Genomic DNA, 27236 nt, shown 5'->3' on the forward strand with positions numbered 1-27236 from the left:
CTTTATGATAGTAACCAGAAGAATGGTGGAAAAGGCTGAGAGTAAGCGGGAGTGGTTAAGTGTGCTCGGCAAAACAGAGGAGAAACTAGGGGTATACAAGAAAAAAAATTGGTCTTTCAGTTTCAGATATATCAGACTCAAAAAATATTGGTAAATACCAAATTTCCCGAGTAGCAATACTAATATAGTACTGGGTTTCGAGAAGTATTCAGTATTTCCAAATATATTTGGGTCTATTATACCAGGGGAGAACAGGAAAGTATGTTGAAATGCCTTCCCTTCCCTCTCCAAGCCCCCTGCCACTTCCACTGGTCAGTTTCACTCCCTGCCATCAACTGCTAGATTTAGGCTATTTAAGCCTAACAGCTGGCAGGTGGAAGGGAGTGAAACTAACCAGTGGATATGGCCAGGTGACTTGTGGAGGGAAAGTGTTTAAACATGCCTTCTCACTCTTTCTTCCCTTTCCAAGTCCCCAGTGGGCTGGTTGGGGCAGCCAAGGAGAAAGGGGAGGCATGTTCAAATGACTCCCCTTCACTTCCCTATCCACCCCGCCATGGAGGAGAGGCTGGAGAAGCCAAGACAGAAAGGGGAGGAATGTTTAAATGCCTCCCTTTTGCTTCCCCAAGATGCCCCGCTTCAGGGGCTAACTCTGGGAGGAAAAGAAAGGCATGTAAACATGCCTTCTCTCTGTGTCTTGCCTCCCTCAGTCTCCCCACTGTGGCAGGGCAGCTGGAGGAAAGGAAAGGGAAGGGAAGTCAAGCCATTTTAACATGCCTTCTAGCTCTCCCTTTTCTCCCACAGGCACCCCAGCACTGCAGGGTGACTTGGGGAGGGGACAGAGAGATGTCATGTTTAAATGCCTTCGGCAAGGAGGGGAAATACATTTAAATCTAACAGTTGTCCAGCACAGGACAGTGCAACTGAAAACTTGTCAGTTTTACTCTCCTCTACCAGTAGTTGTTAGATTTAAATACTTCTCTCCCCCACCCCACCCCAGCCAGCGGCTGAGGGAAGTGAGGGACGTCAATAATACCCCAAAAGTCCCCAAAAGTTGAATAAATTTGGGAAACTCTATTCGACAGAGGAAAAGTTTCCTGTATTTGTATTCATCTTAGGAAATACCAAATAAATACTGATATGACATTTATTTGGTGTGGGGTTTTTTGTTCGGGGAGCCAAATACACACCCCTAGGAGAAACAGAAGCTATTGCATACATGCGGTCAGGTTCAGTGCTGTTCCTTCAGCAGCCCAAACTCTTGGTCAAAGGCAAGAATGTAACCTCCATCTGCAAAGACCATGTTTGGGAGCAGCTGCATCATTTTTGTAATGTTTGTTGGTTTTCCAGAAACATCTGGCTGGCTACTGTAGAAAATGGAATGCTAGACTAGATGGATACCAAAGTCACAGCTCACTTAACGAGCCAAACAAAACAAAACAAAAACACCTTAGGTTGGCCTTGGACTAGTCACCATGACAAATAAGTATGGATTATTATTCCAAAAAGGTTGGGAACCATTGCTCTATCTTAAAAGAAAAATCCTGAGTATAATGTTAGAAAGATTTCTGTAGCAGAGATGGTCTAGGCTGATCCTGCACTAAGCAAGGGGTTGAACTATCAGCAGTCCCCAACCTTTTTGGCACCAGGGACCAGTTTTGTGGAAGACAATTTTTCCACAGACCAGGGGTGGGGGGGGGGGGGGATGATACAATTGTGCACTTTATTTCTATTATTACATTGCAATATATAATGAAATAATTCTACAACTCATGACCCTTAAATAGTTTACTCCTTCTGTCTCTTGGAATAGCCATTAAGAGATACTGTAATATAATTTTCTTCTATACACAGGATTTTCAGTTTATAAAATACAGCATGCTTCACATGTACATTAACACCTCATGCTATAGTCATTTAACTTTAGAATTTTTCCACTACACAGTATCTTAGACTTATTGGAGGTGATTGAAGGAGATAGGGTATAAAATAAATAAATAAATAAAGTCCCAGTCCCAAGTACTGTTCAGAAATAATTCAAGAACCAGAACCATAAGGGAGAGAGGAAAGGCTGGATCCTAGAGAATGCACTTTATATAGAATGTACAAATCTGAATTTGTTCATAATAGCACAATGAAATCTATTCACATTCAAGGAGGGAGAAGAGGATTATTAGGACTCTGTAAAGATCTATTTAGTGGGCACATCAATACCTGTAAATGACTGGACCATGCATCTAACAAATAGTTACAGTTACCATCTGGGGCTTTCTATAGCCTCAAATCTGGGTATTATTCAGGGATTGGGCTAAAAGAATAAATCCTGTTTGGAGGTTCATAGTCCTTCTTTTTAAAAAAAAAATGATGATAAGGAAGGGGAAGGAACACAAATGGGGGGCAGGGGGAAGGAGAGGCAGAGACAAAGGTTTGGGAGATGAGGTGTATTTTTAGACGCTGTTTGAACTGTTGAAAGGAAGAAGAGGTGTGGGGGTTGGGAGGCAATGAATTCTATTAAAAGTTATTTAAATGCGTTAAGTTATTTCTGTTGTTTAGAAGACGCAAATTTAAAAGGGAAACTTATTTATAAAATAAGTGTGGGAGACAACTTGATGTCAATGTTATCTAGCCTGCACAAGTATTGATATAGATGGACAGTTTTGTTCCTCCACCCCGCCTCAGTTAGGAAAATACAGCAATTGGGTACAAATTACATGATTCACCATAAAATATCTTACATTCAAGCTCTGATGCTATGAATCATTGTTGAGCAGGTTGCTTTTGTGCAAATTTACTTCATTTATTTATAGCTGCATGGGGTAAGCTTCTTTAAGACAACCTTCAGAAAGAAATTCCAGGAAGAATCAACAATTCCATTGACTTAGACACACCTAATAAAATTTGAATATTTGCCCTGAAATGATCACAACAGGTATCCTAAACAATTTGGAAAATCTTTTTATTCTCTAAAAGCTAAAGCAAAAATAAAATAAAATAAATAAAAAATAAAAAATAAAAGTTACTCAAGAAAAAGGGCTTCTGACCAAGCAAAAAATCAGACTAATAACCTATTTTGCTACAAGCTGTTAAAAAGCTCACTCTTTCAAGAAACTGCATACAGGAAGACTACAGAGGGCACTGTTGTATCAGCTTTAGAACTTTCATAGGCAACACTAATACCTAAAGAAAACTGTCAAGAAATCCAAACCCAGAGTGCAGCATAGATGCAAATATACTAAAACCTAATACATTAGAAAGCCCAAAACACTGAAGCGAAGTTTCTGAAGACAGCTGGACTTGGGGGGAGGGGGGGAAAGAGACTCCACATAACAGAATGTCAGACTGAGAGGATGACTACAATACCTACATATAACAGTTCCTTTTGTAGTCTTGTTCAGTAAAAAAGGTAACTAATCATAGCACTTTCTTTGTCCTTCACCAACAGCATCTCCTTATAAGAACCCTACTTTCCAAATGAAAAACAAATATGAATAGTGACACAGTTTTACCATATTATCATCATCACAATCATAAGAAAGGTATATTTTCACAATATAGTTTTCTTTAGAAGACCAGTACCATTATGCCACTTCTGTTATTTTTACTTTCCATTCCTGCTAGGATATAAAAAATGCAAATCTCATCTTAAGGATTTTGCTTTTCTGTCTTAAAGATATTGCTCAGGGGAGCTTTAGCAACATCTTCTGTCCATCTTATGGTGGTTGATGGCATAATAACATGATTTGCTCATAATCTAATCAGTATATCTCCTCAGCTAAGTCCAGTGAAAGATCTTCTGGGGTTTTTTTTGATAAAAAATAAAATAGAAAGGTCCAAGCTGGTCCATGGACTGAATTAGTCTACACAAAATCATTTTCCATGTTGCTATATTATGGGTACTTATATCATTAATCATTGCTGATGCACTCCAACGAAAGCTGGATACCATTTTATTTTTCTATTGCAAATATATTTCTATTCTGCCCATTCCCCGTAGGGCTCAGGACGGAATATTTTGAAATATTCAGTAAAAGGCTTGGTTTTTTTCTTAAATTCTTCCTTGCTTTCAATAGCATTATAAAGACCAATTCACTCAGCCATTTTGACATATTGGGAATGTGCAGTCAGTGCACCCAAATGCACTTCACTATATAGTAAAGCAGTCCTGTAACTGTTTCCACATCTAGCCTACCTACACCCCAACCCATATTTACCACAATACCACAACTCTGCCAGAGGTGTGCAATTGATTTATCAGCATATTTACTTCTGGTGTTGAAACATATATCATGTTCTGTGATGCTTCACTAGATTTAAACTTCATTTAATCATTCGCCCTGGCTTACTTGCTGGCAAAGCAAATCTTGTGGAGAGGAAGAAAGACAGAATGTCACCCATTCCATCCATCACCAAAAAGAGAAAACAAAAAAAAAGTTTATTTCTTCTTTGGTCTGAAATCATATTCATGTTAGAATGTTACATACTTAAACATCCTATTTCAAAGTGAAAATGTTCAAGTTCTATTTTTTCTTTAAAAATGAAAAGCAAGTGCAGTTCTCATGTCTTATTTAATAAGAATCCATTCATCAAACTGTTTTTTAAACTGAGGCTGCCCCAAACCATGCATTATATTGCATTCTATGTAAAGCAAAAAAAAAGCATTTTGAGAAGTTTCACAAAACAGAAATTATTATATCATGTTAATGACATGTATACTAAAAAGATTTTAAAAATATTAACAAAATCCATGATTATGCATGTTGCATGCAACATTTGAAAACTATGCCAGTTAATTTACTGAAATTTCGATTGTGAGTAAAGCTGCTTGTACCAAGACATACAGCATTGTTTTTTTTCCTATATAAGCATTTCACTTAAGGATAATAGCAGTGCTTCTAAAGGAATATAAAAGCAAAGTGATTAGCGATCATTACCGTTAATTAGTGCTCACTTTGCATTTAGAAGGATGAGACTCCCTTCTTAATAAATTGAAAGTTTCTTCGGAAGCACTGCCAAACCTACACTAGGTAAGCATTGGACTTACCTACTGATAAGCAGACTAAAAAAAAAAAACCCAAAAAACTAGCGACAGACCCAGTTAGTGAAGTCCAACTTTTAAACAGGAAAAGGTTTGAAAGGAATGATTATGACTGGAAACTCATATTTCACATTGTGTATTCTCTCTGATAAAAGGAGGAAATGTGTGTTTATCAATGTGCTTTGAGTGCACAGTTCATTTGGCGTCCTGTAAACAATGCCAGGTTGCCCATTTCCGAATACATGCAAGAGTCTTACAAATCCAGAACACCATATTCAGCAGGCAAGGTCACCTTAGTAGTGCCCTGGAAACAGAAAATTAGGAAAAGCTGGCAATCAGAGGTTTAAGGTTGATCAGAAAAAGGAATAAAAGAGGCTTTCTAGCCATCTTTCACCACCAGCCCTGCTGTCTCTGCTTATTCAGTATTTATACAACAGAACTGGAGGGAATGAAAACAATTCCATACACCTAACAGGAACAAATTCATTGCAAATGCAATTAACCTAAAAGTGCAAATTTCTCATGGTCAAAAAGAAGTCTCTTATGGAAGAAAAATGTTGCAGAATCCTGGCGTAGCAAGAACATATTCACTAGTTTTCAGATTAACCACAAGGAAAAAATTCAGATGATAAGAATTCTAGATAGAGAAGTTAAACATCTGGAAAAATGGGGCAGCTTCTGGAACTGATGTTTGCCACTCAGACCCACTATGTTTACTTGGAAATAACCCACCCTGATCTAATTTCACTTCCAGGTCTTAATGCTCTTTTGGAAGTTGTTCAGTACCAGATCTTTTAACCTGAGAAAGTATTTGGAAGCCAAGGAGCAGTATGTTTTCCACAGCAATTATGTTTTAAATGATCTCTGTGTGTGTGTGAAGGCTTTTTTGAGCAGGAATGCACAGGAACGCAGTTCTGGCTGGCTTGGTGTCAGGAGGTGTGGTCTAATATGCAAATGAATTCCTGCTAGGCCTTTTTCTACAAAAAAGCTGTGAGAGTGTGTGTGTGTATAACTCCATCCTTCTGGAATAATCTTCCCTGCCTGCCTTCAAAAAACTCCTGAAAGGATGTGTAATTTAGATAGGCTTTTCATAACCAAGGCTAAACACAGCTGATAAAGCTAGCTGGGAAGCCACAGAAAACTTCTAGCAACAGAAAGGGAAACAATTTTTACCAATTTCCCTGTCATACTGTTCCTGGGGATCCTCCATACCCCAGGAGAAACACATTGGGTTTCAGGGGGAAGGGAAGGTAAAAAAAAAGTCCCTTGAAGTCGCAGAGAATTACCACAGGATCAAAACTTGATTCTATATAATAATAATAATAATAATAATAATAATAATAATAATAATAATAATAATAATAATAATAATAATAATAATAATAATAATAATAATATTATTATTATTATTATTTATACCCCGCCCTCCCCACCGAAGCAGGCTCAGGGCAGCTGATTGGTAATATGTATATCAGATTGGTGTATCTGATTGGTAATATGTTCTTCTGAGGAACCAATAAGGGTCAGCTTAGGAAGGTGACCACTATGAATTTTTCCCTGTCACCTTCCCTGTCACTATGAATTTTTCCCTGTCACCTCAGGCACCCACACAAAAGGAGATTGAGGAAGAATCGCACTGCTACAGGACCAACCCTAAATCAGACTTTTCCCTGCAGCCGCTGTGGCCGGACCTGCCTGTCCCACATTGGTCTTGTCAGCCACCAGCGAGCCTGCAGCAAACGTGGACTATTGCACCCTTCTTAAATCTTCGTTCGCGAAGCCAAGCCGAGATTGCGTATAAATTCATTTTATTTTTGCAGTAATTAGCCGTGAGGCTAGTGCTTTTTCCATTTTCGGTTTCACATGGCTTCCTCTTTTGATTGGTATAAACCAGGCCTCAGATTCAGTGGGAGCTCACAGGAGCACAGCTCCTGAACCTTTCTGAGAGTTCCACCTCGTCCATTGAATAGTATGTGCAGCTGCATAACAATCCCTGGATGAGCTCCACCACCTTTTTTCCTACAAAATAACCCCTGGTATAAACTGCAAACCAGCAATTTTCTTCTGGGGAACCATTGTTGCCAATCACTCAGGATTACAACTAATCTCCAGCTGGCAGAAATCACTTCCCCTGAAGAAAATGGCTGCTTTGCAGGGTGGACAAATAAGCAGGGTGCTTAAGACCAATAATGTTATCAGAGAGAGAGTGTTGTTCTGAAAGGTATCTGAGGCAGAACTCACTGGGGCCAGTCCTGACTAGGGCTGTCAGTTCCAGGTTGGTGGAAAATTCCTGGAGATTCTGTGGTGGAGTTTGAGGAGGGCATAGGGCTTCAGAGTGTGGTCTGCCAGCCCAGGTTCTTTCTGTGGAAGCTGAGTGGGTGATTTTGGACCAGTCACAGACTTTCAACCTAACTCCTCTCACAGGGTTGCGAGAAGAGAATGATGCAAGGTTCTTTGGTCCCGCCCCACACACAATGGAGAAAGAGAGCCTATGTAGAGACTGCAGGGAGGGGGAAGGTGATGGAAAGCTGAAGTCAGAGGGGCAGATAAAGGGAAGGAGATAGGGTTGCCAACTCCAGGTTAGGAAATTCCTGGATATTCCTGGGGCCTGGAGATGGTGTGGGTTCAGGAGGGGTGGGACCTCAGACAGGTACAATGCCATTTCCTTCTAGGGAACCTCTGTTGCCGATCTCCAGGTGAGGTCTGGAGGTCACTCAGAATTACAGATGGCAGAGATCATGTCCCCTGGAAGTTGAGGGGGGAGTGACTGCTTTGAGTTGGGTGGGTGGGAAGACAGCAAGGGGGCACTTGTATGTTTCTTCACAACAGGCCTTACTTCTAGTTAAGCCATAAGAATAGAACAAATCCAAATATAACTGTGACGGACTCCGGCAAGTTAGCCTGGAAGCTGGGAACAGCCTTGCAAGGATTGGCTGGGCCGCAGCTATGGAAACAGAAATGTAGTGAATTGAGAGACGCTTGGAGGGAAGTAAAACACCTCAGGGTTTTAGACTGAGTTCAGTTGGAGCTTGAGTACTGAACAGTTAGGAATGAAGACTGTGTATTTAGGCTGGTCAGTTGCTGAAGCAACTAGAAGGAGCTGAGAACAGCCAGTGGGGCTAAGTTCCTTGTGTGGACAGAGCTGAATAAAAAACTCCTGTCAGTGAGAGAATTTTTGGTCAGAAGGGGAGTCACAGCCAGGCACCTTCTGTGAGGAAAAACTCTCTGTGGAGGTCTGTCAGCACAACAGGACAGACTTATAGTGAAGCTCTCTAACACTCTGAAGAGAGGATTGGATTCTTGTCGCTAGAACGAATCCCAAGATACAGACTAGAAATCTAGCTGGGTGGGACACACAGGAGTGAGGAGCTAGAAATTAGCTCTTAGAAGTGTGAATCCTGAACGCTAGTGTGCACATCTGTGAGGGAATATTGAGCTGGCACAAGTCAGGAGTCCTCAATGTGAATGGCAGTTTATTATTTTTATGATTTGAGAAGGCCATACCATAGTGACTGCAAGGTGTTCCTAGTGGGACAGTGGCTCAGTGGTAGAGCATCTGCTTGGTAAGCAGAAGGTCCCAGGTGTTCAATTCCCAGCATCTCCAACTAAAAAGGGTCCAGGCAAATAGGTGTGAAAAACCTCAGCTTGAGACCTGGAGAACAGTTGCCAGTCTGAGTAGACAATACTGACTTTGATGGACTGAGGGGCTGATTCAGTATAAGGCAGCTTCATATGTTCATAGTGCCAAGTAGACACTGCCTGCTTGTCCAAAGTTCTTGTATTTATAAAAAGCCTGCTTGTTTATAGTTTATATTTTATAACTATCTCAACTTGATAACTCTCTGGAGTTTAGAGATTGTTTGTGTTGTTTTTCTGCCTGTCCACTGATTTGTTTTGATAACACTAAATAATATTATTTTATTCCTCTCCCTTACCTTTTGTAAACCAATAAACATTCTTTTGTTTTTGAATTTTAAAAACGTATGGTGCCTATTTTTAGAATCCTTACAGGATTCTATACGCAATAAGCATGAATGAACAACATCAACAATTCAAATGCACAAAATGTTGCGAATTGACAAAACTGACTCAAACCAATATTGTCAATTTCACAATTTGAGTCAATATTGTCAATTTGCAACATTTTGTGCATATGAATTGTTGATGTTGTTCATTCATGCTTATTCTTTATAAATTCATTTTCTTTTTTGCAGTAATTAACCATGAACCTAGTGCTTTTTCTATTTCCGGTTTGCAGTTTATGGCATTGCACCAGTCTGAGGTCCCACCTATCCTCAAACCCCACCCTCTTCAGGCCCCATCCCTTAAATATCCAAGAATTTCCTAACTTGGAGTTAGCAACCCTATCTCCTTCCCTTTACTTGCCCCTCTGACTACAGGTTTCCATCGCCTCCCCCCTCCCCGCAGCCTTTATATAGGAAAAGGACAGTGTTTCTCCACGGAGTGGGGGGCAAAGCAGCTTATACCATTATCCTCTCCCCCCGTGTGATCTGAACAACAGCCCTGTGAGGCAGGTTAGGCTGAAAGTCTGTGACTGGTCCAAAACCACCCAGTCAGCTTCCATAGCAAGAGCCTGTGTCTGGCAGGCCCTACTCTGAAGCCCTGACTCCCAGGCCTCAGATTCAGCAGGAGCTCACAGGAGCACAGCTCCTGAACCTTTCTGAGGGTTCCACCTCCTCCTTCCCACCTAGCCCACTGAATAGTAGATGCAGCTGCATAACGATCCCTGGATGAGCTTTACCACCTATTTTTCTACAAAACGACCCCCACTGACTCCTATGCCTTCCTCAAATTCCACCACAGAATCTCCAGGGATTTTCCACCAACCTTGAACTGGCAGCTGAAGTCAGCGCATGAGTTCTGCCTCAGAGGCCTGTAGTGACATCTTTCTGACCAACAGTCTGGCAGCCATAGTCAGCACTGGGCCCAATGAGTTCTGTCTCAGAGGCCTTTAGTGATCCCTTTCAGACCAACAGTCTGTCCCTGACTTTCTCTGCTGTCTCTCTCCTCCTTCCTTAGCCAATCGAAGGAAGGTTTCCTCTGTGAATCAGTGCGACAGGCAGCTCAGCCAATGGGGGAGAGTAGGGAAAGGCAGTAACTGCCAGATCTAAGGTTTGTTGCATTTTACTGACAAAATCAGCTTAGCTGGGTAGCAACAGCCACTTGGGCAGGAAAGCAGAGCAGACTCAACCAATGGCACACAAGTACTCTTGATTGATAGTTTGACAGGCCAAAAGTTGATGAAGTGCAGTCCCACCCAGTCCCAACGAACCCGGCTGCTGGAATTTGCAAACATGGAAACGGTTTTATGTCTATGGATTCTCCCTCATGGTATAGTTTGTTGTGAGCCGCTTTGCATCTCTTTCAAAGGAAGACAGAATAAAAATATTTAAACAAACACTGAAATCATGAGTTGGGAGAAGTTAATTATAAAGGCCACAACTCAAATACTCAAACATTGTTTGAAATTGTGAATTCTCACAATGTATAACAGGTATAATAGGTATAAAGATGCCAAACCAAATAGGCTAATCATTTGGGATCTTTCTTCTGCTATTAAAGAATACCATGAGCCATTGGCTGCTGACTACACAAATCCCTAGTCCCCAAAGATTCTTTAGGTGAATGGCTAAGTGCTTTGTTCTTTACAGTGAACATTTCCTGTAGCTTATGATGCCTTTCACACAATATACATATTGCACAATATTTTCATTTCTGGTTTGCCATGCTCAGTTGGATTTTTAAGTGACTGGTTTTGCTATTTACCGTCTATGTTGGTGGGCATGCTTCAATGAAGAAGGAGAAAATACCATAATTGGAGCCAAATTTTGTAGAAACAGCAGCTGCTTGAATGAGGATATATGAATAACAAGTGCACTAACACCACAAATATGAACAATAGCAGATTAAACAAGATAGGAATTGCATACAAGGCAAACAAGGACATTGTGATAGATTCCAAGAGGTACTTAAAGACAGGGAATCACAAGGTGCTAGAAGCTGGAAGAAAAATGCTTGGAAAGTTCTTGAACAACCAATCAGAATGTATATAAAGTACACTTCCAAACAAGGCAAACCAAGGTTTCCTGTGCATCTGAGCCTCAGAACAGGGCTCATGGCCTTAACAGCATCCCACTCTTACTTTCATGGTGCACTCAAGAAAATCAGAACAGCTAGCAGTTGTATATAAAGTACACTTCCAAACAAGGCAAACCAAGGTTTCCTGTGCATCTGAACCTCAGAACAGGGCTCATGGCCTTAACAGCATCCCCACTCTTACTTTCATGGTGCACTGAAGAAAATCAGAACAGCTAGTGCTGATTCTGTTTGCCTTCCCCCATTTTTCCAGAGCCACAAAAATCCTGGTTCTGGCACTAAATGAATACTATATCATCCCACAATCCCAGTGAAGCACAGTGATTAGACATACAAGTTACTTTTTAAGTGGGCCTTAAGCAAGCTGGTCAGCCTCAGTTTTCCATCCGTCCAATGTGACAAAGTTCCTCTACTTCACACAGACATTGTACAGATTACTGAGCTATAAAACAGTGCCACCACTTTACTACATACTGAAAACTTTTGTTCAGTAGCGTTGATAGGAAGATGATAACAAAGCTAAAAGTTCTTCATGCCAGAGAAATTTATTCTCTGGAATGCACACCCTGCAAAACAGACCACTGATGCTGGACAGTACATATTGTGCTGCCATGTGGAGTCTGCTTTAAATCGCTTCATGTGGCGGCTATTATCACAAGTCATTCATGTGCAACAGCTCACCACAGAGAGTAATTTTCTCAAAGCCAGTGCAAATGACTGGGGAAAAAAGGCCTATGCTGGCACGGGTGGGGGGAAGGGGGGAACTGACATGCATAGCAAACCACTGCACATAAACTGCTGACCATGTGATAACAGCTCCTAGAAAGAAAATTCAGGGTGACCTCCACAAGGCAATCACAGTATACAGACCAGTCCAGAATCAAGAGATGAAGTAAAATCATAATTCCATGAAACTAAAAGTATGTTTGCAGGGACAGATTTATAAAATTCAGTATAATAAAAGCACAGATTAGTATTTTTCAGCCCTTCATATACATCTGCTCATGTCAAATTCAGATACATAGATGGGTCCTCTCAAATGAACCATTTTGTATGCAAAATGTACATGCCTTCAATGTATATGGAGTAAAACCATGCTCTGGATCCAACTCAATGGTTTAAAGATGATACCATTTTATTGTGTGCATCAAACACATACAGCAACTTCTATCAATAGTTTTAAATGTTGAAAAAGAACATTAGAAGTTTAACACACAAGATTCAGAGTGATTGAGCCTTGGTTTCTGACAGAAAATTTATGGACAGGCAAGGTAAGAGGCTAAGGGTAACTGGGAACTGCACTTCAGCACTTTACGCTTCAACATAAAAATTCACAATTATTATAACCAAAGTATATGCAATCATGAAATCTGTTTCTGTTCATTATTTTGCCCACCCCAACCTCCACAGCCACCTACTCATGTGTTTGAAAAATGTTCTAGAAGAGCTCTGTACAGTTCACAACACAACTGATCTAAAATAAAAGTTCTGAAATAACCAAAAGCCTGGAACTTGTTTGGTTAATGGGAGGTGCACTGGTTTAAAATGCTAACCATACTTACAAGAAAGTAACCCCACTGAATATAGCACAACTTACTTCTTAGTAAACAGGAACAGGACTTCACTCTAAGCTTGTTGCTAGTGCAAAGCCAAAGTTCCCAGTCTTGCAAACCTCTTTTGCAGTCTTGCAAACCTCTTTTGGAGCACAGTGCCTAACTTCATTGCTCAAATATACACTGAAATTAAACCAGGTTACTAATCAACAATCGTGCAGAAAGAGACATACTAAGAGCATATAGTTGACCTGTTGATAGAATATTAAAAACCAAAACGATGCACGCACTATACTAGTACTGGGTTGGGCAGGACCCAGAATCACACAAGACACACAGGCTTTTTTCACACTTACCAGTGGAAACCGGAAGGGAATCGGTACTGTGCCGCCTTGAAGTAATCTGAGACAGGGATGGGAGCTTTCAGAAACATGGTTTTTTTTTCCAGTAGGGTTCTGGAGTGACTTTGTGACCAACACTGAAGTCCTCAAGCGGGCAGAGGTTACCAGCATCGAGGCACTGCTGTTGAAGACGCAGCTGCGCTGGGCAGGGCATATTTCTAGGATGGAAAACCACCGCCTTCCCAAGATTGCCCTGTATGGCGAACTCTCCACCGGCCATCGAAATAGAGGGGCACCAAAGAAGAGGTACAAGGACTCCTTGAAGAAATCCCTTAGCACCTGTCACATCAACCATCACCAGTGGTCTGACCTAGCCTCAGATCGCAAAGCATGGAGGCACACCATCCACCAGGCTGTCTCTTCCTTTGAGAACACACGCATAGCTGGTCTTGAGGACAAAAGGAGATTGAGGAAGAATCGCACTGCTACAGGACCAACCCTAAATCAGACTTTTCCCTGCAGCCGCTGTGGCCGGACCTGCCTGTCCCACATTGGTCTTGTCAGCCACCAGCGAGCCTGCAGCAAACGTGGACTATTGCACCCTTCTTAAATCTTCGTTCGCGAAGCCAAGCCGAGAGAGAGAGGGTTCTGTGATTGAAGCAAACCATTTCATACTGTTTCGCTTTTATCTCGCTTCCACCAGCGCCAGCCGTTTACGTGCCCTTTTTTGCCCACCAGCACGCGATCTCTGGCGCTTTTTTTTGGAACATCTTTTAAGATTGCTATAGAGCTATAGCGATGTCTCACAACAGCAACACCATAGGAATAGCTGGCCTCCATTGAGATGCCAGAGATCACCGCCGCTGAAACTTGGTAACAGGTGCCCAATTGGAAACACAGTTCAAGTGGGAGATCAGGGCACCAGGCATTGGTCTGTCACCTGTTGCTATCACTTCCATGCCCGCACGGGAGTCAGGGGAATGTGATTGGTTTGTAGGTGACTTTGAGGCACATTTTTTGGGGGGGGAGGGGCTGTTGCCACCTGGAGAGAGGTTGCCCATAGGGCAACAGGTTTCGGCGGGAGAACATACCAACAGTGATTGGTGAGACAGATGTTGCTAACTCAGCTTGATGTGCACCCATCCATGCCCACAGTCTTGCCATGGTCTGATGGCTGATCACCCAGAAAGGTGATGGCAGACAGCCTTCTTAACGCTTCCTTCCCCCTTCAGTATTCTATGAAGCTCCTTATAAAAAGGGCATGTGACTTTTTTATTTACAGGATTGGAATTATGTGCAATTACCTACCTGTATTCTGCTCTCAGACTTTTGATTTTACTCCTACATTCATTTCTCTGCTGTCCTGTCATGGCCACGTTTGGCCATCTCAGCTGAGACTTTTTGATAGCAAGCATAATTCCTATGGGATGTCTGCAGAGCATCATCTCCCCATACTGCTAGGAGATCCAGAATCTCCTGCTCACTCCAAGCTACACCTCTTGACCCACTCATCCTCTTCACAATTCCTGACAAACCACTTACCAACCTATTAAACCAGACAATCCGCTCACCAACTACAACCCACAGAAATCTGTGGCTTCCCCCACTGACATTTATACCTGCTGCAGTTTGGTACAAGTCACTTTCCAGCCAATAGCCTGTGGGCATGGATGGGTGCACATCAGGCTGCGTTAGCAACATCTGTCTCACCAATCACTGTTGGTATGTTCTCCCGTCGAAACCTGCTGCCCTTTGGCAACCCCTCTCCAGGTGGCAACAGCCCCCCCCCCGAAAAAAAAGTGCCTCAGAGTCACCTACAAACCAATTACATTCCCCTGACTCCCGTGTGGCCATGGAAGTGATAGCAACAGGTGACAGACCAATGCCTGGTGCCCTGATCTCCCGCTTGATCTGTGCATCCAATGGAGCACCTGTTACCAAGTTTCAGTGGCGGTGATCTCTGTCATCTCAATGGAGCCCAGCTATCCATATGGTGGTGCTGTTGTGAGACATCGCTATAGCGCTATAGCGACCTTAAAAAGCGTTCCCCCCCTCCCAAAACAGCTGGAGATTGGGCGCAAAAGGGCACGAAAACTGCTCCCGGATTAGATACTGGACATTTCACACAGCGCCCCATACCAATTTCAACCCGGAAGGAGGTGTTGAAAACTGGAAGAAGCTGCTCTTTGTTAGTAATGACTCAGGCATGCCTCACTACCGGGACAGCTGCGGGACTGTGTGAAAAGGTGACAGTAATCCGGTAGCAGCCAGTTACTGAGTCGGGTCTGTTTGAAATGCCAGCAGAAACCCGTTACTGTTCAGTAACTGACCAACCTCCATACCGGAATACTTAGGCTGTGTGAAAAGCTCATATTCTCAGCTGCATAATTCAGGGGCAGAATTACCCCTACCCTGGTATTCATAGGGTTACTACCTCTCATCATGGATATGTTGTTTAGTCATTGTGGCTATCTGATGGATCTACTATTCCCCATGAAGTTGTCTGATCTCTTTCTAAAACCAGCTTAGGGCAACAGATTCCACATTAATTATCTTTTCCTTGTAGAAGTACTTCCTTTTCTCCATCTCAGATCTACTGATCAACTTGGAAAGCTTTAAAAAGCTTTTCTCCAGATGAAGACTGATGTCTTATTCTGAAGTACAATCCTTTCAAGAGATTCTCTTCACAGGCTCCCATTATTTTATGACTAAATACAAGCCAACAATATTTACTTATTTATCATTGGATTTATATCCCACCTTCCTCACAAGCAGGCTCAGGGCAGGTCACAACAGCCTAGTAACAGTACAAATAAACAGTTCATAACAGATTAAAATCTCAAAATCAACACAGCACAACACTATCTCTGGTGCCCACCAATGCCTCCCACTGGCGCAAGGCATATAAAGACTAACAACAGAGCCCGTTCAGCAGATGCCAGGACGGTAGCTGAGTATCTTCCATGGCTAATCTGAAACATTAGCTCAGAAAAGTAAAAGAATCATTGGAGACTTTTGGCTCCTGCAGAATGTTCTCTGTGTATGGGCCTATATGCCTTAGACCAGGGGTCCTCAAACTTTTTAAATAGGGGGCCAGTTCACTGTCCCTCAGACTGTTGGAGGGCCAGACTGCCGTTACTGTACAAGGCCGCAGGCCGTCAGTTCTCTGTCTTCTGCATCTCTCTCCCTTCCCCACACCACACACCCCGGCCTGGGAACTCACCTCACCTCGGTATCACCTCACACTCTGTCTCCGCCACCTCAGCCCAGTGCCGGAGTGTGCGTTGCTAACGCGAGTTTAGGTCGAACGTCACTTCCGGTCTGATTTTGCCATAACCCGGCGGGCCACATAAACATCCTCAGTGGGCCGCATCTGGCCCGCGGGCCGTAGTTTGAGGACCCCTGCCTTAGACTAATTGCTTTATCAGGAGAGAAGAATGACCTCTACTTTAGTAACTGATTGTTCCAAGGGAAGGGGAATATCTTTTTATTTTAAAGTTATACATCCATCCCACCTTCCCCACAAAGCCTCGAAGAGGTGTACACAAGACAATGAGTTGCTGACAGTACTGTTAACATTAAAAAGACAGAAATCATGTCCCAATCTCATACACAGAAGCAATCTGTTTAGATTATGCGAATGTCTATACAGATAATGTGAGTTCAGAGATACAGATGAAACACATTTTCATTCATACTGCAAATCCCAGCTACCAATACAAGTTTATGGGGTGTGAACTGGCTGAGACTGACCAAGAGAGAGATCTTGGGGTCGTGGTAGATAACTCACTGAAAATGTCAAGACAGTGTGCGTTTGCAATAAAAAAGGCCAACGCCATGCTGGGAATTATTAGGAAGGGAATTGAAAACAAATCAGCCAGTATCATAATGCCCCTGTATAAATCGATGGTGCGGTCTCATTTGGAGTACTGTGTGCAGTTCTGGTCGCCGCACCTCAAAAAGGATATTATAGCATCGGAGAAAGTCCAGAAAGGGGCAACTAGAATGATTAAAGGGCTGGAACACTTTCCCTATGAAGAAAGGTTGAAACGCTTGGGACTCTTTAGCTTGGAGAAACGTCGACTGCAGGGTGACATGATAGAAGTTTACAAGATAATGCATGGGATGGAGAAAGTAGAGAAAGAAGTACTTTTCTCCCTTTCTCACAATACAAGAACTCGTGGGCATTCGATGAAATTGCTGAGCAGCCAGGTTAAAATGGAAAAAAGGAAGTACTTCTTCACCCAAAGGGTGATTAACATGTGGAATTCACTGCCACAGGAGGTGGTGGCGGCCACAAGCATAGCCACCTTCAAGAGGGGTTTAGATAAAAATATGGAGCAGAGGTCCATCAGTGGCTATTAGCCACAGTGTGTGTGTATGTATAAATTTTTTTGCTACTGTGTGGCACAGAGTGTTGGACTGGATGGGCCATTGGCCTGATCCAACATGGCTTCTCTTATGTTCTTATGTAGGACCACTGGACAGGCTGTGTATTTATAAGTTAAACACATTTATCCACTACCACCGTGTACCCAGTTACATGCAACAAGAGCCGGGTCAGGGCCTTCATTCTTTTCCTAAGACTATCACAAACCAACATGAAGCACTCTCTCTTTTCCTATAAATTACCCAATTATTTATTGGCATATGCAATTCTTCAAGTGCAGTTTTAGAACCAACTTCAAAATGAATTCAGCTGTAAAAGCATGGTTATATGATGTCTATCATTAATGCAATTGAATCCATATATTTATATCTTTAAATTCTCCTGCAGTGGAATTAATATCTTCTCAGAACAAAAAAAGAAGCCAAAAAACCACCCCTTACTTATTTAGTCCAAGACAACTTGATACCATCTCTTTCAAGTATAGTTATAAATATCATGCACAAACTTCCAAAGCAGAAGTTGTCAAGATTTAACATTAGCATTAATTTATGTCATAACTGACTGTTATTCTCAAGATAATAGCAAAGTATTCAGTCCATGCTGTCTGAAGGAAAATGAAAAGAAACTTTGTCCTGTCACTAATCATTTAATTAAATCGATCCATAATACACTCACTTTATGTTTCTTACAATCTAATCCCAAGATTTGCTGCACCAGTGTGGAAAAAATTTAGAATAATATATACCAACGATGATGCCAGCACACTGTCATAAAGCATGATTCTACACAAGTATTGCAAACAGATGCTCCAACATAAACATGTAGTGTTGGGTGGAGGGGAGGGGACATGTCCCTTAACAATTTTCCATTAGTCAAGGCAAATGGTGCAACCTGATTCAAACTGAACAATCAATGCAGTGCTAATGATACACAGTAAAGTCTTATTCTTCAAAACACTACAGTAATACTTCAAGTTCACATGAAGGAACTACAATTGCAAATGCCCTTATCTAGCACTCTTCATAGGAACAGAAGACTAAGATATTGGATTTATATCCCACCCTTCACTTTGAGTCTCAGAGCAGCCTACAATCTCCTTTATCCTCCTTTCCCACAACAGACACCCTGTGAGATAGGTGGAGCTGCTCAATTCTCTTTGAAATGGATTAGACACCAGTGAAAGTCCAATTCTTCCTGGTGTGTGCACTTTCACCCCACATTTCCAGCAGTCTGATCACTCCATCATGCTCTCACAGTGTTTGGGAAGTCAGATTGTTTAGTTCCAGTTTGGTGCCATTTTTTTTTTTTGAGGCAGTTAGCAAGGCACACATAACTGCATATTCACACCTCACCTTCTCTCCCTCACAGCAGCCTCTTGAAACTGTGTTTTCTTTTTTAAAAAATTCAAAAGAAAGACCCCTGCATGTCTCAGCTTTCTCCTGCGTACAGCTTTACAGCACGCAGTGTGTGGAAGGAGTCAATTGACAAGATGAGTGTTTCAGAAGTGGAGGGAGTCTGAGAACAAAACCAGGGGCTCCAGCTTTGCTTCAAAGTTTTAAATAAAAATGGCATCAGCACACAGGACATAGGACGACGCTTCCCTATTCTCTCTCTCTTCTACCCCCCCCCCAAGCTTTTAAACATTTGAATTTATCAAAAGCAGTTTCAAAAAAACTTCACCCACTCTGAAATACATATCCCAGAAGTCTCCTTTAGGAATCTCATTGGCCACCAGCTGCAGCCATTCTGCCAGGAGCTTGAAGCACTACTTCCCATAAATGCTTGTGCAAATGCTAGGAAGAGAAATTATTTTTAAAGGGTTGTCCTCCTCCCTCCTCCCTGACTACTGTGTCTGATCAATCAAGGACTGGGTGAAAGTGCACTGAAGTGAGTTAAGGGGGTAAGTCTGATCAAAACTATCAGTAAAAAAAAAAAAAAGATCAATTAGAGGTGGGGCCACACTGGATCAAACTGCACATCCGACCATAGCCTGATCTATTTTGAGGTGATGGTGTGCACCTCTCAGAGTTGGGCATGGACATCTGGTTGTACAGAATCTTGGATGCTTTGCTGGGTCGGCTACAGGCTTAGAAGCTTTGGTGGGAGTGGGGCACAGTGGTCTCCCACAGTGCAGTTTGGGCACTGGGACACATCCTTTAGAGAGAGGCTGTTCCTTTGTGCCCACCTCCCCCATTTGGGGGGCTCCCATAAAGGGGCCTGGGATTTGGAAGCACTCAGCTGCATGCCCAGGTGGAGGCTGACAGCTGGCTTCCACCATCAGCTGGCAAGGGGACCATGTAATTTATTTATTTATTTATTTGATTGACTGATTGATTGATTGATTGATTGATTGATTGATTGATTGATATCCCACCCTCCCCACTGAAGCAGGCTCAGGGCGGCTGTAGAGGTTGGAGCCCACAGTGTCTTGGTATCCTGTCACTCCACAGTTGATGCCCCAGGCTGGGGTAGGGGCTCATCGGGCAGCAGGCAGGTCACCCAATTCCTGGATCTGTCCCCATCCTGCAGCATTGCTCCTTTATCTGTACTAATAAATCAAGCTGTGGTCCTGTTTTACCAAGAAATGGTTGTGCATGTGTTTATTCCTTCCAACACCTCAGCCTCTATCCCTCTTTGAACCCCACAAACCATCTTTAGCTGATAAAAGACACCTGAGTGTTCAGGAACAACACCAGGTCCAAGGGAACCTGCATACCTGGATCTTGAAGAGAAAGGCTCTATACAAGTAAAACATATGTGAAAGTATCACATGGATTTCTAACCAACAGTATTGCCTTTTATTTATATAAACAGCCTGCCACTGCATTCATGGAGTTCTACCCTTACTCAGGCAAACCCTTGGCTCCATCACTCACCATTTTGAATGTAAAAAACTTTTAATTGAGATTAGTAAAATTGCTATTGAACCCTGGATCAATTAAGTGAAAGTCAGGATTAAACAGGAACCAAATGAGTATGCTACAACTTATTTTTTTTCCTTGAAGCTCTGTGCATACTAAAAAATATTCTGCCGAACCTATCACAGATCTCTCTGTAGTGGAGCACATCTATTGTTCTACAAAGGAAATTCCAGTTCAGAAGAAACATAAAGATTACTATATTCCAACTGATAGAAACCATATTTCTTTTGCTGATAATCTTTTCTTACAGAACAATACCAACAAGTATCCTATTGAAAATCATTGGCTGTTGCTCAGCCATTAGCATAATAGTGACTTTAGCCTTGTTTCATGAATACAAATTTGGACCAAGAAAACAGCAATAACTCTAAACATCACCCAACCCCCACATAAAGTGTCTGTTATCCTCTCAATTAAACTGTTCTTGTTCACACCATAATAACAAACTAACAAAAATGAAATCATCTTCAAATTCTAAAGTAATTTAATTACTGTTTCATTTGTCAGTGTTCTTATACCTTCAAGAACAGTAGGTGTATCTGGTTAAGGTGTATCTTCACACACACAATAAGTACCATTGCTTATGTGGATTTTGGATTATGTGGACATGAGCTTTCCAATGCACAGTCAGAGTCAAAGCATCAGGCTATGGACTAATATTCTTGTTGACAAATTGGTAGCATGTGGTTTGGATCCTATTACTGTTAAGTGGATCAATAACTGGTTGACAGATCGTACCCAAAGAATACTTGTGAATGGTTCTTCATCCTCTTGGAGAGGAATGACAAGTGGAGTGCCTCAAGGATCTGTTCTGGGATTTGTTTTGTTCAACCTCTTTATAAATTCTTTGGATGAAGGAATAGAGGGAATGCTTATTAAATTTGCAGATGATACTAAATTGGAAGGGGTTGCAAATACAGCAGAAGACAGAATGGTCTTGAAAGGCTGGAAAACTAGACTAAAACAAATACAACAAATAACGTTAATTTTAATGAGGATAAATGCAAAGTTCCGCATTTAGGTAGAAAAAATCAAATGCATAATTATAGGATGCAGACTTGTCTTGGCAGTAGTATGTGCGAAAAGGATCTAGGGGTCTTAGTGGACCACATGCTGAACATAAGTCATCAGTGTGATAAAAAGGCTAAAAAAGCAAATGCAATTTTGCACTGTATCAACAGAACCATTGGGTTGAAATTCAATTAGAAGAGTTTTCAACTAAACATTAGGAAGAACTTCCTGACGGAGCGGTTGCTCAATGGAACAGGCTTCCTCAGGAGGTGGTGGGTTCTCCTTCTTTGGAGGTTTTTAAACAGAGGCTAGATGGCGATCTAACAGCAATGCTGATCCTGTGAATTTAGGCAGATCATGAGGAGGACAGAAGGGTTGCATCAGTGCTTAGTTCTTGTGGTCCTTTCTTACATGCCAATGGAAATGCTGTTCACCACTCTGGGAACAGGCAGCAATTTTTCTCCAGGCCAGTTTTGCCAAGGATGCTGGAGGATATTTTTTTTCTTTTTTTGCCATCTTCTGAGCATGGAGCAGATGTCACTGGGAAGGTTGGGGGAGGTATTTGTGAGTTTCCTGCATTGTGCAAGGGGTTGGACTAGATGACCCTGGAGATCCCTTCTAACTCTATGATTCTTTGATTCTACCCTTCTTCAATCCTCACTTAGGAAAGAGTACAGATAACCTTATGCCAATCCATATATTCCAGACTAACTTACTTCACGGGGTTTTTGTAAGGACAAAATGAGGAGGGGAGAACTGTATACATCGTCCTAAACTCCATAGAGAAAGAATGAAATAAAATTAGACAGGCAGAGATAAGGATGTAGCTAAACACATGGAAACACATCTTTCAAATAAGTAAATGAGAAGCTTTAAATGAGTATTTGAGTGAAACTCTCAATAAATTTATGCTCGCTCTTCCAATAGGTTACTGGTTTTTAAACATAACTATCTGAATATCACCACCAAGCTGAGTAAGGAAAATGATGTAAACAATGCATTCAACCATTTTGCCTTCAACCATGCATTTAACAATGCATTCAAGCAGCCAGTTTGGTGTCGTGGTTAAGTGTGTGGACTCTTATCTGGGAGAACCAGGTTTGATTCCTCACTCCTTCACAGGGAGCAAAAACTATTATGTATATCTACTGTATTTTGTAGCATAAATCAGTTTTTACTACTATAATGGGGTCTTTAGCCTGAAGTCAGGAAGCTACAATCAAGTGCAGGAAAAGCTATAAACTAAGACCCATTTCATCAACATTTATAATCTATGGGGAAAAATAGGATATACAGTAAAAACACCAATGAATACAGAGTTGTAACTACATGCTTTACATCTACAAATCTTATTTGTAAATAACTTTTTCTTATTTTTAAGTTAATTAAAGCTACTGGGCAACATACCTTAACAAGTTTTAGAAGATGATAAAGGTCCTCAACCTCGTCACCTTCATGCCTAGTATACGTTTTGCCAGTGTCCACACTAGTACCCTTAATGGTGCGACGATAAAGAGGCAAACCCATTGCTTCAGCATAAAGTTCTATGGCATGATGCCCAACTGTCTGATACATGTAACTGTCCAGTTCATCTGTGCCTTCTGAAACAGAGATAAACAAAAGATTAAAACTACATTACCTAAGGTTGGATCCAGCCAACTGTTTCACAACCTCATCTAATTCCCCTCCTTATTATAACCCCCATCACAAGTGCAAGTTATGTCCTGATTAATTTGATCAATAAGTACTGGCCCTTTGAAACTATCATGATGCAAGTGCAGAAATAACCACAGAATCCATTTAACTCTCAAGACTACAGTCTGATTATACACATTAAAACAATAGCGATGCAGTGTGTAAATTTTAATTATAAAGCATCGGTTTATGCAGCTTCAAGTCAGCCTCCATCGGTATAAGCCATACTCAGGTTCTGCTTTCAAAAGAAACCACTTTGATATGCTAATCCTACTATTCAATAGGATATCACATAAGATCTGAGCATTATGCAGAATCCATTGATTAACAGCTACTTTGTTCAACAAGAGTCAAGAACTCTGAACCAAAAAAGATCATTCACACCTGAAAGAGTACATTCCTATGCAGTCATTCCAGTTTAAGCCCACTGAAATGAATGGGCTTGGAAAAGAATAACTGCATAGGTCTGCACCGTCAATTTTAGAAACAGACCAGCTCCACACAAAATATGCAATGAACATTTCTTGATTGGGATGCTCAAGACACTCATTCTTTAATACATCTAACTATATAAAGCTTCCTTGAGATGTCATTTCATTTGTCTGTGTAGACCAAAATTGTCTTGTCCAGCTTGCAACAGTTGTGCTTCCCAAGAACCTACAACCAGAAAAGCTTGAGAGTGAATCGAGGACCTTCTGCAGGCAAAGCATCTGTGACTGAGAGGGTAGGTTCTGCCTCCCCCTAACAGCAACCAATGGAAGCTGACAGAATGTTGGTGAGAGGAGCAGATGAAAGTACCCATTAGTTCAGTTCAGTGGGAATTTGGAGCAGCACCTGGGTAAGAGCTGACAGTTCTGAGCTAGCGAGAGCCAGAAAAGTAGCATTACATTGGCTGAGTAAAAACTATCTTGTAACAAAGAGCCCTAGAAGTGTGAACTGAGAAACTTTGTATGTATATATTTATGAATCACTCCCCATGTTGTGTTAAACTTTCCATAAAAATTGACTCCCTTTGTATTAACCTCCTGACTGGATGCCTGACTGGATGCCTGTTGCCTCAGGAAAAGAAATGCATATATGCAATTGCATGGCTTAGTTGCTATACATCTGTGAATAAATAGTGGCAATGTAAAAAGAAAAAGAGAGTTTAATTCCCAGCTCTATGAAGTGCCTAGGGTGATTGACAGTTGGAACTAGCCTGTCCAGTCTGGTGAAGTCTCTGGGAAAGAGGAAAGAGGGGACTCAGGGATCTCTACCTAATGAATAGATAAGAGGCAAGTAGCATACTGTAACTGTAACTACGTGTAAACCTGAACTCATGTAACAGAGCTTGTGGAGGGTGGAAGGATCTCTGAGTAAAAGGCATCACAGCATCTACCACTTATATTCCCCTTCCTGTTTGAGTTAGGATTCTTCAGCAATAAGTATTTGCCTGCAAGTAACTGAATCACAATTTTTTTCATACCTCTCCTACGAAACACATGAAAGTCTATCACCAAGGTCTATTTGGGTCTTTTGTATAGAACCTATTTCTTTGATGCACTTTATAAATAATAAATTAGTGGCCAGCATCCACCCATGCCTTTAAATTTTATTAAAATTGATTAGTACCACTTTCCCACCACCAAGGAATAGTGTTGCAGTAGGGAAGGAGAAATCAGCAAAAGACATCATTCCCTTATAAGAAAATTTAAGTGTCCTTAAGTTTTTGAAAGAGAGCCCCGTGCCACAGAGTGTTAAAGTTGCAGTCCTAAGCTCTGCTCACGACCTGAGTTCGATCCCTGGCGGAAGCTGGGTTTTCAGGTAGCCGGCTCAAAGCTGACTCAGTCTTCCATCCTTCTGAGGTCGGTAAAATGAGTACCCAGCTTGCTGGGGGGAAAGTGTAGATGACTGGGGAAGGCAATGGCGAACCACCCCGTAAAAAGTCTGCCATGAAAACGTGAAAGTTGCAGTCCTAAGCTCTGCTCACGATCTGAGTTCGATCCCCAGCAGAAGCTGGGTTTTCAGGTAGTTGGCTCGAGGTTGACTCAGCCTTCCATCCTTCCGAGGTCGGTAAAATGAGTACCCAGCTTGCTGGGGGGAAAGTGTAGATGACTGGGGAAGGCAATGGCAAACCACCCCGTAAAAAGTCTGCCATGAAAACATGAAAGCAACGTCACCCCAGAGTTGGAAATGACTGGTGCTTGCACAGGGGACCTTTCCTTTTTCTTTCCTCAAGTTTTTGAAATGGTGTTCTGGACACAGGCTAGTTTTAACACTGGTACTTGATCTTGCCAGCATGTCAGCAGGAATAAGCTGCAACATCGTCAACCACATCTGGATTAAGAATGCTATAAAATGTAAATGAGCATCCCATGCCATAAAAAATACCTTCAGCAATACTTAAAGGTAGTCATTTTGTTGGTTTTAACAATGTATCACATTTCTGAAGGGGATTCATTTATATAAAGACAAACTAATGAACAAGATTACAGTGAGTTTGTTTTCCAAGCTGCTAAGGAAATAAATCACTCTAGACTAATCTCTTCTACCTATTCTTCCAGTTAAAAAAAAGAAAACAAAACAAAACCGTTACAAACATGCAACAGAAAATAAATGTGCATTACACAGAAAAGATTCAGTTCTGCCCTGCATGGCACTATAAGTTAGTCTACTCATGGCCAAGCCAGACATGACATTGGAAATTATATGGAGCTCCCAGCATTGTTGTGTGTTTCTTCTTGGTGGAAGGCATATGTAGCCCCAATTCATATTGGAATCATGCCACAAGGGAAAGGGAAGATAAGCCTCCCCCTGCTATTTTTCTCATCTCAAATGAGAACTGCTATTTTCAGAGCAAGCATACAGGTAGGTACCTATAGATGAAAACTCTAGACACTGGATACAATCCCTTGACAAATTCTTTCACTCTGGGGTATGTAGTACAGTAGGTATAAGGGAAGAGCTTGAGGGCTGTTCTACAAGAAATGAAGACTTCTCACCTTGGTTTTCAGCAGGTCTTAAATTGGCTAAGGCAACGATCTCATGCCCAGCAGCAACACAATGCATCATATTGTAACAGCTGTCTTTTCCACCACTAGAAAGAAAGAAAAAAAGATGTATTATTTGATAATTAAACAAGATTACTAAAAACAGCCCTGTAATGTTATGCTACTTCTTTCAAAACAACAAAATATACACATGACATTATGCAAATAGAATGTTTTTTTAAAAAAACTGCTTTTTAAAATGCTTGTGAAACTGGATGTTCATAATTGGGATATACATCCTGATCTATAAACACTCTGGAGCTCTGGGGTGCGGATGGCATTCCACACTAGCACAAAAGGGCACATTCTGTTGAATATGAAGAAAGCTTTGTGTGCCCAGCCCACAGCCCCAAGAAAATAACGGAATACAGGATCATGAACAAGGTTCTTACTACTAACTCTCTGGAGCAAACATACAATTATGGCCTTAAAAAATAGCTTCAATGAGGTCACTACTTAAGTACAACATCCTATGAAGTTTTTAACTGCTATTCTAACAAGCAACCAGCAATGTACAGAATATTGGTTAAAGATTTTTAAAGGGCTGTTGTACATCAAAGGGAGGAAAGGCTTGGAATTTTATCGTCTGGAGTTTTGTATGACAATAAGTTGGTGTAGTGTCATTCTGCTTGAACGCAACTATTAACAAGTCTTGAACACGAGACAGTTTTTTGCAACAGAAGAGCAAGCTTTAAAAGCACTTATTGTTAAATCTCAGTTCTCAGTGACTTCACATGGGGTGAATCAGAAATGCAAAACAATGTTGTGTGGGTGCAAGGCTGCCATCAGAGACAATTTAGCTGCAAAGGACATTAGGCAGAATAAAAGCTGCTAAATACCAAAGTACTTGTGATGCACAAATGCTTGATTCTTTACAGATAATTTCCCGGGCTTTAAAAAGAAAATGCTCGATTTGCTACTATTTCTCCAAGCATCAATATGGATTTGTACTTTAAAGAAAAAAGTAAGCACATATAAAGAAAATGGGGGGGAAAAACCTTTACACCAGTTTCAAAAAGGACTAATAAAGAATGTATGAAGAAGACTACTGAAACAGCAGCAGTTAATAAACCTTTTAAAATAACTTGGACACAAGGAATTCAATTGGACAAATCAAACACATCATTTAAACATATATATATTTACT

The 27236-nt window shown here is 41.4% G+C and overlaps 1 protein-coding gene across 3 annotated transcripts in view; it reads right to left on the bottom strand.

Annotated features, from left to right (window-relative positions):
- The window catches only part of DPH6 (diphthamine biosynthesis 6), a 474406-nt gene that overhangs the window by 441957 nt on the left and 5213 nt on the right, over window positions 1-27236 (bottom strand). For all 3 annotated transcript variants that reach the window (XM_060262114.1, XM_060262113.1, XM_060262115.1), the window contains exons 2-3: window positions 26042-26136; window positions 22773-22966 (exon numbers count right to left, since the gene is read on the bottom strand). In XM_060262114.1, coding sequence (XP_060118097.1) covers window positions 22773-22966; window positions 26042-26136 — 289 coding nt within the window. The remainder of the gene's footprint in view (window positions 1-22772; window positions 22967-26041; window positions 26137-27236) is intronic.

This window comes from Heteronotia binoei, chromosome 21 (assembly GCF_032191835.1).
Source record: "Heteronotia binoei isolate CCM8104 ecotype False Entrance Well chromosome 21, APGP_CSIRO_Hbin_v1, whole genome shotgun sequence".
NCBI classification, from domain to species: Eukaryota; Metazoa; Chordata; class Lepidosauria; order Squamata; family Gekkonidae; genus Heteronotia; species Heteronotia binoei.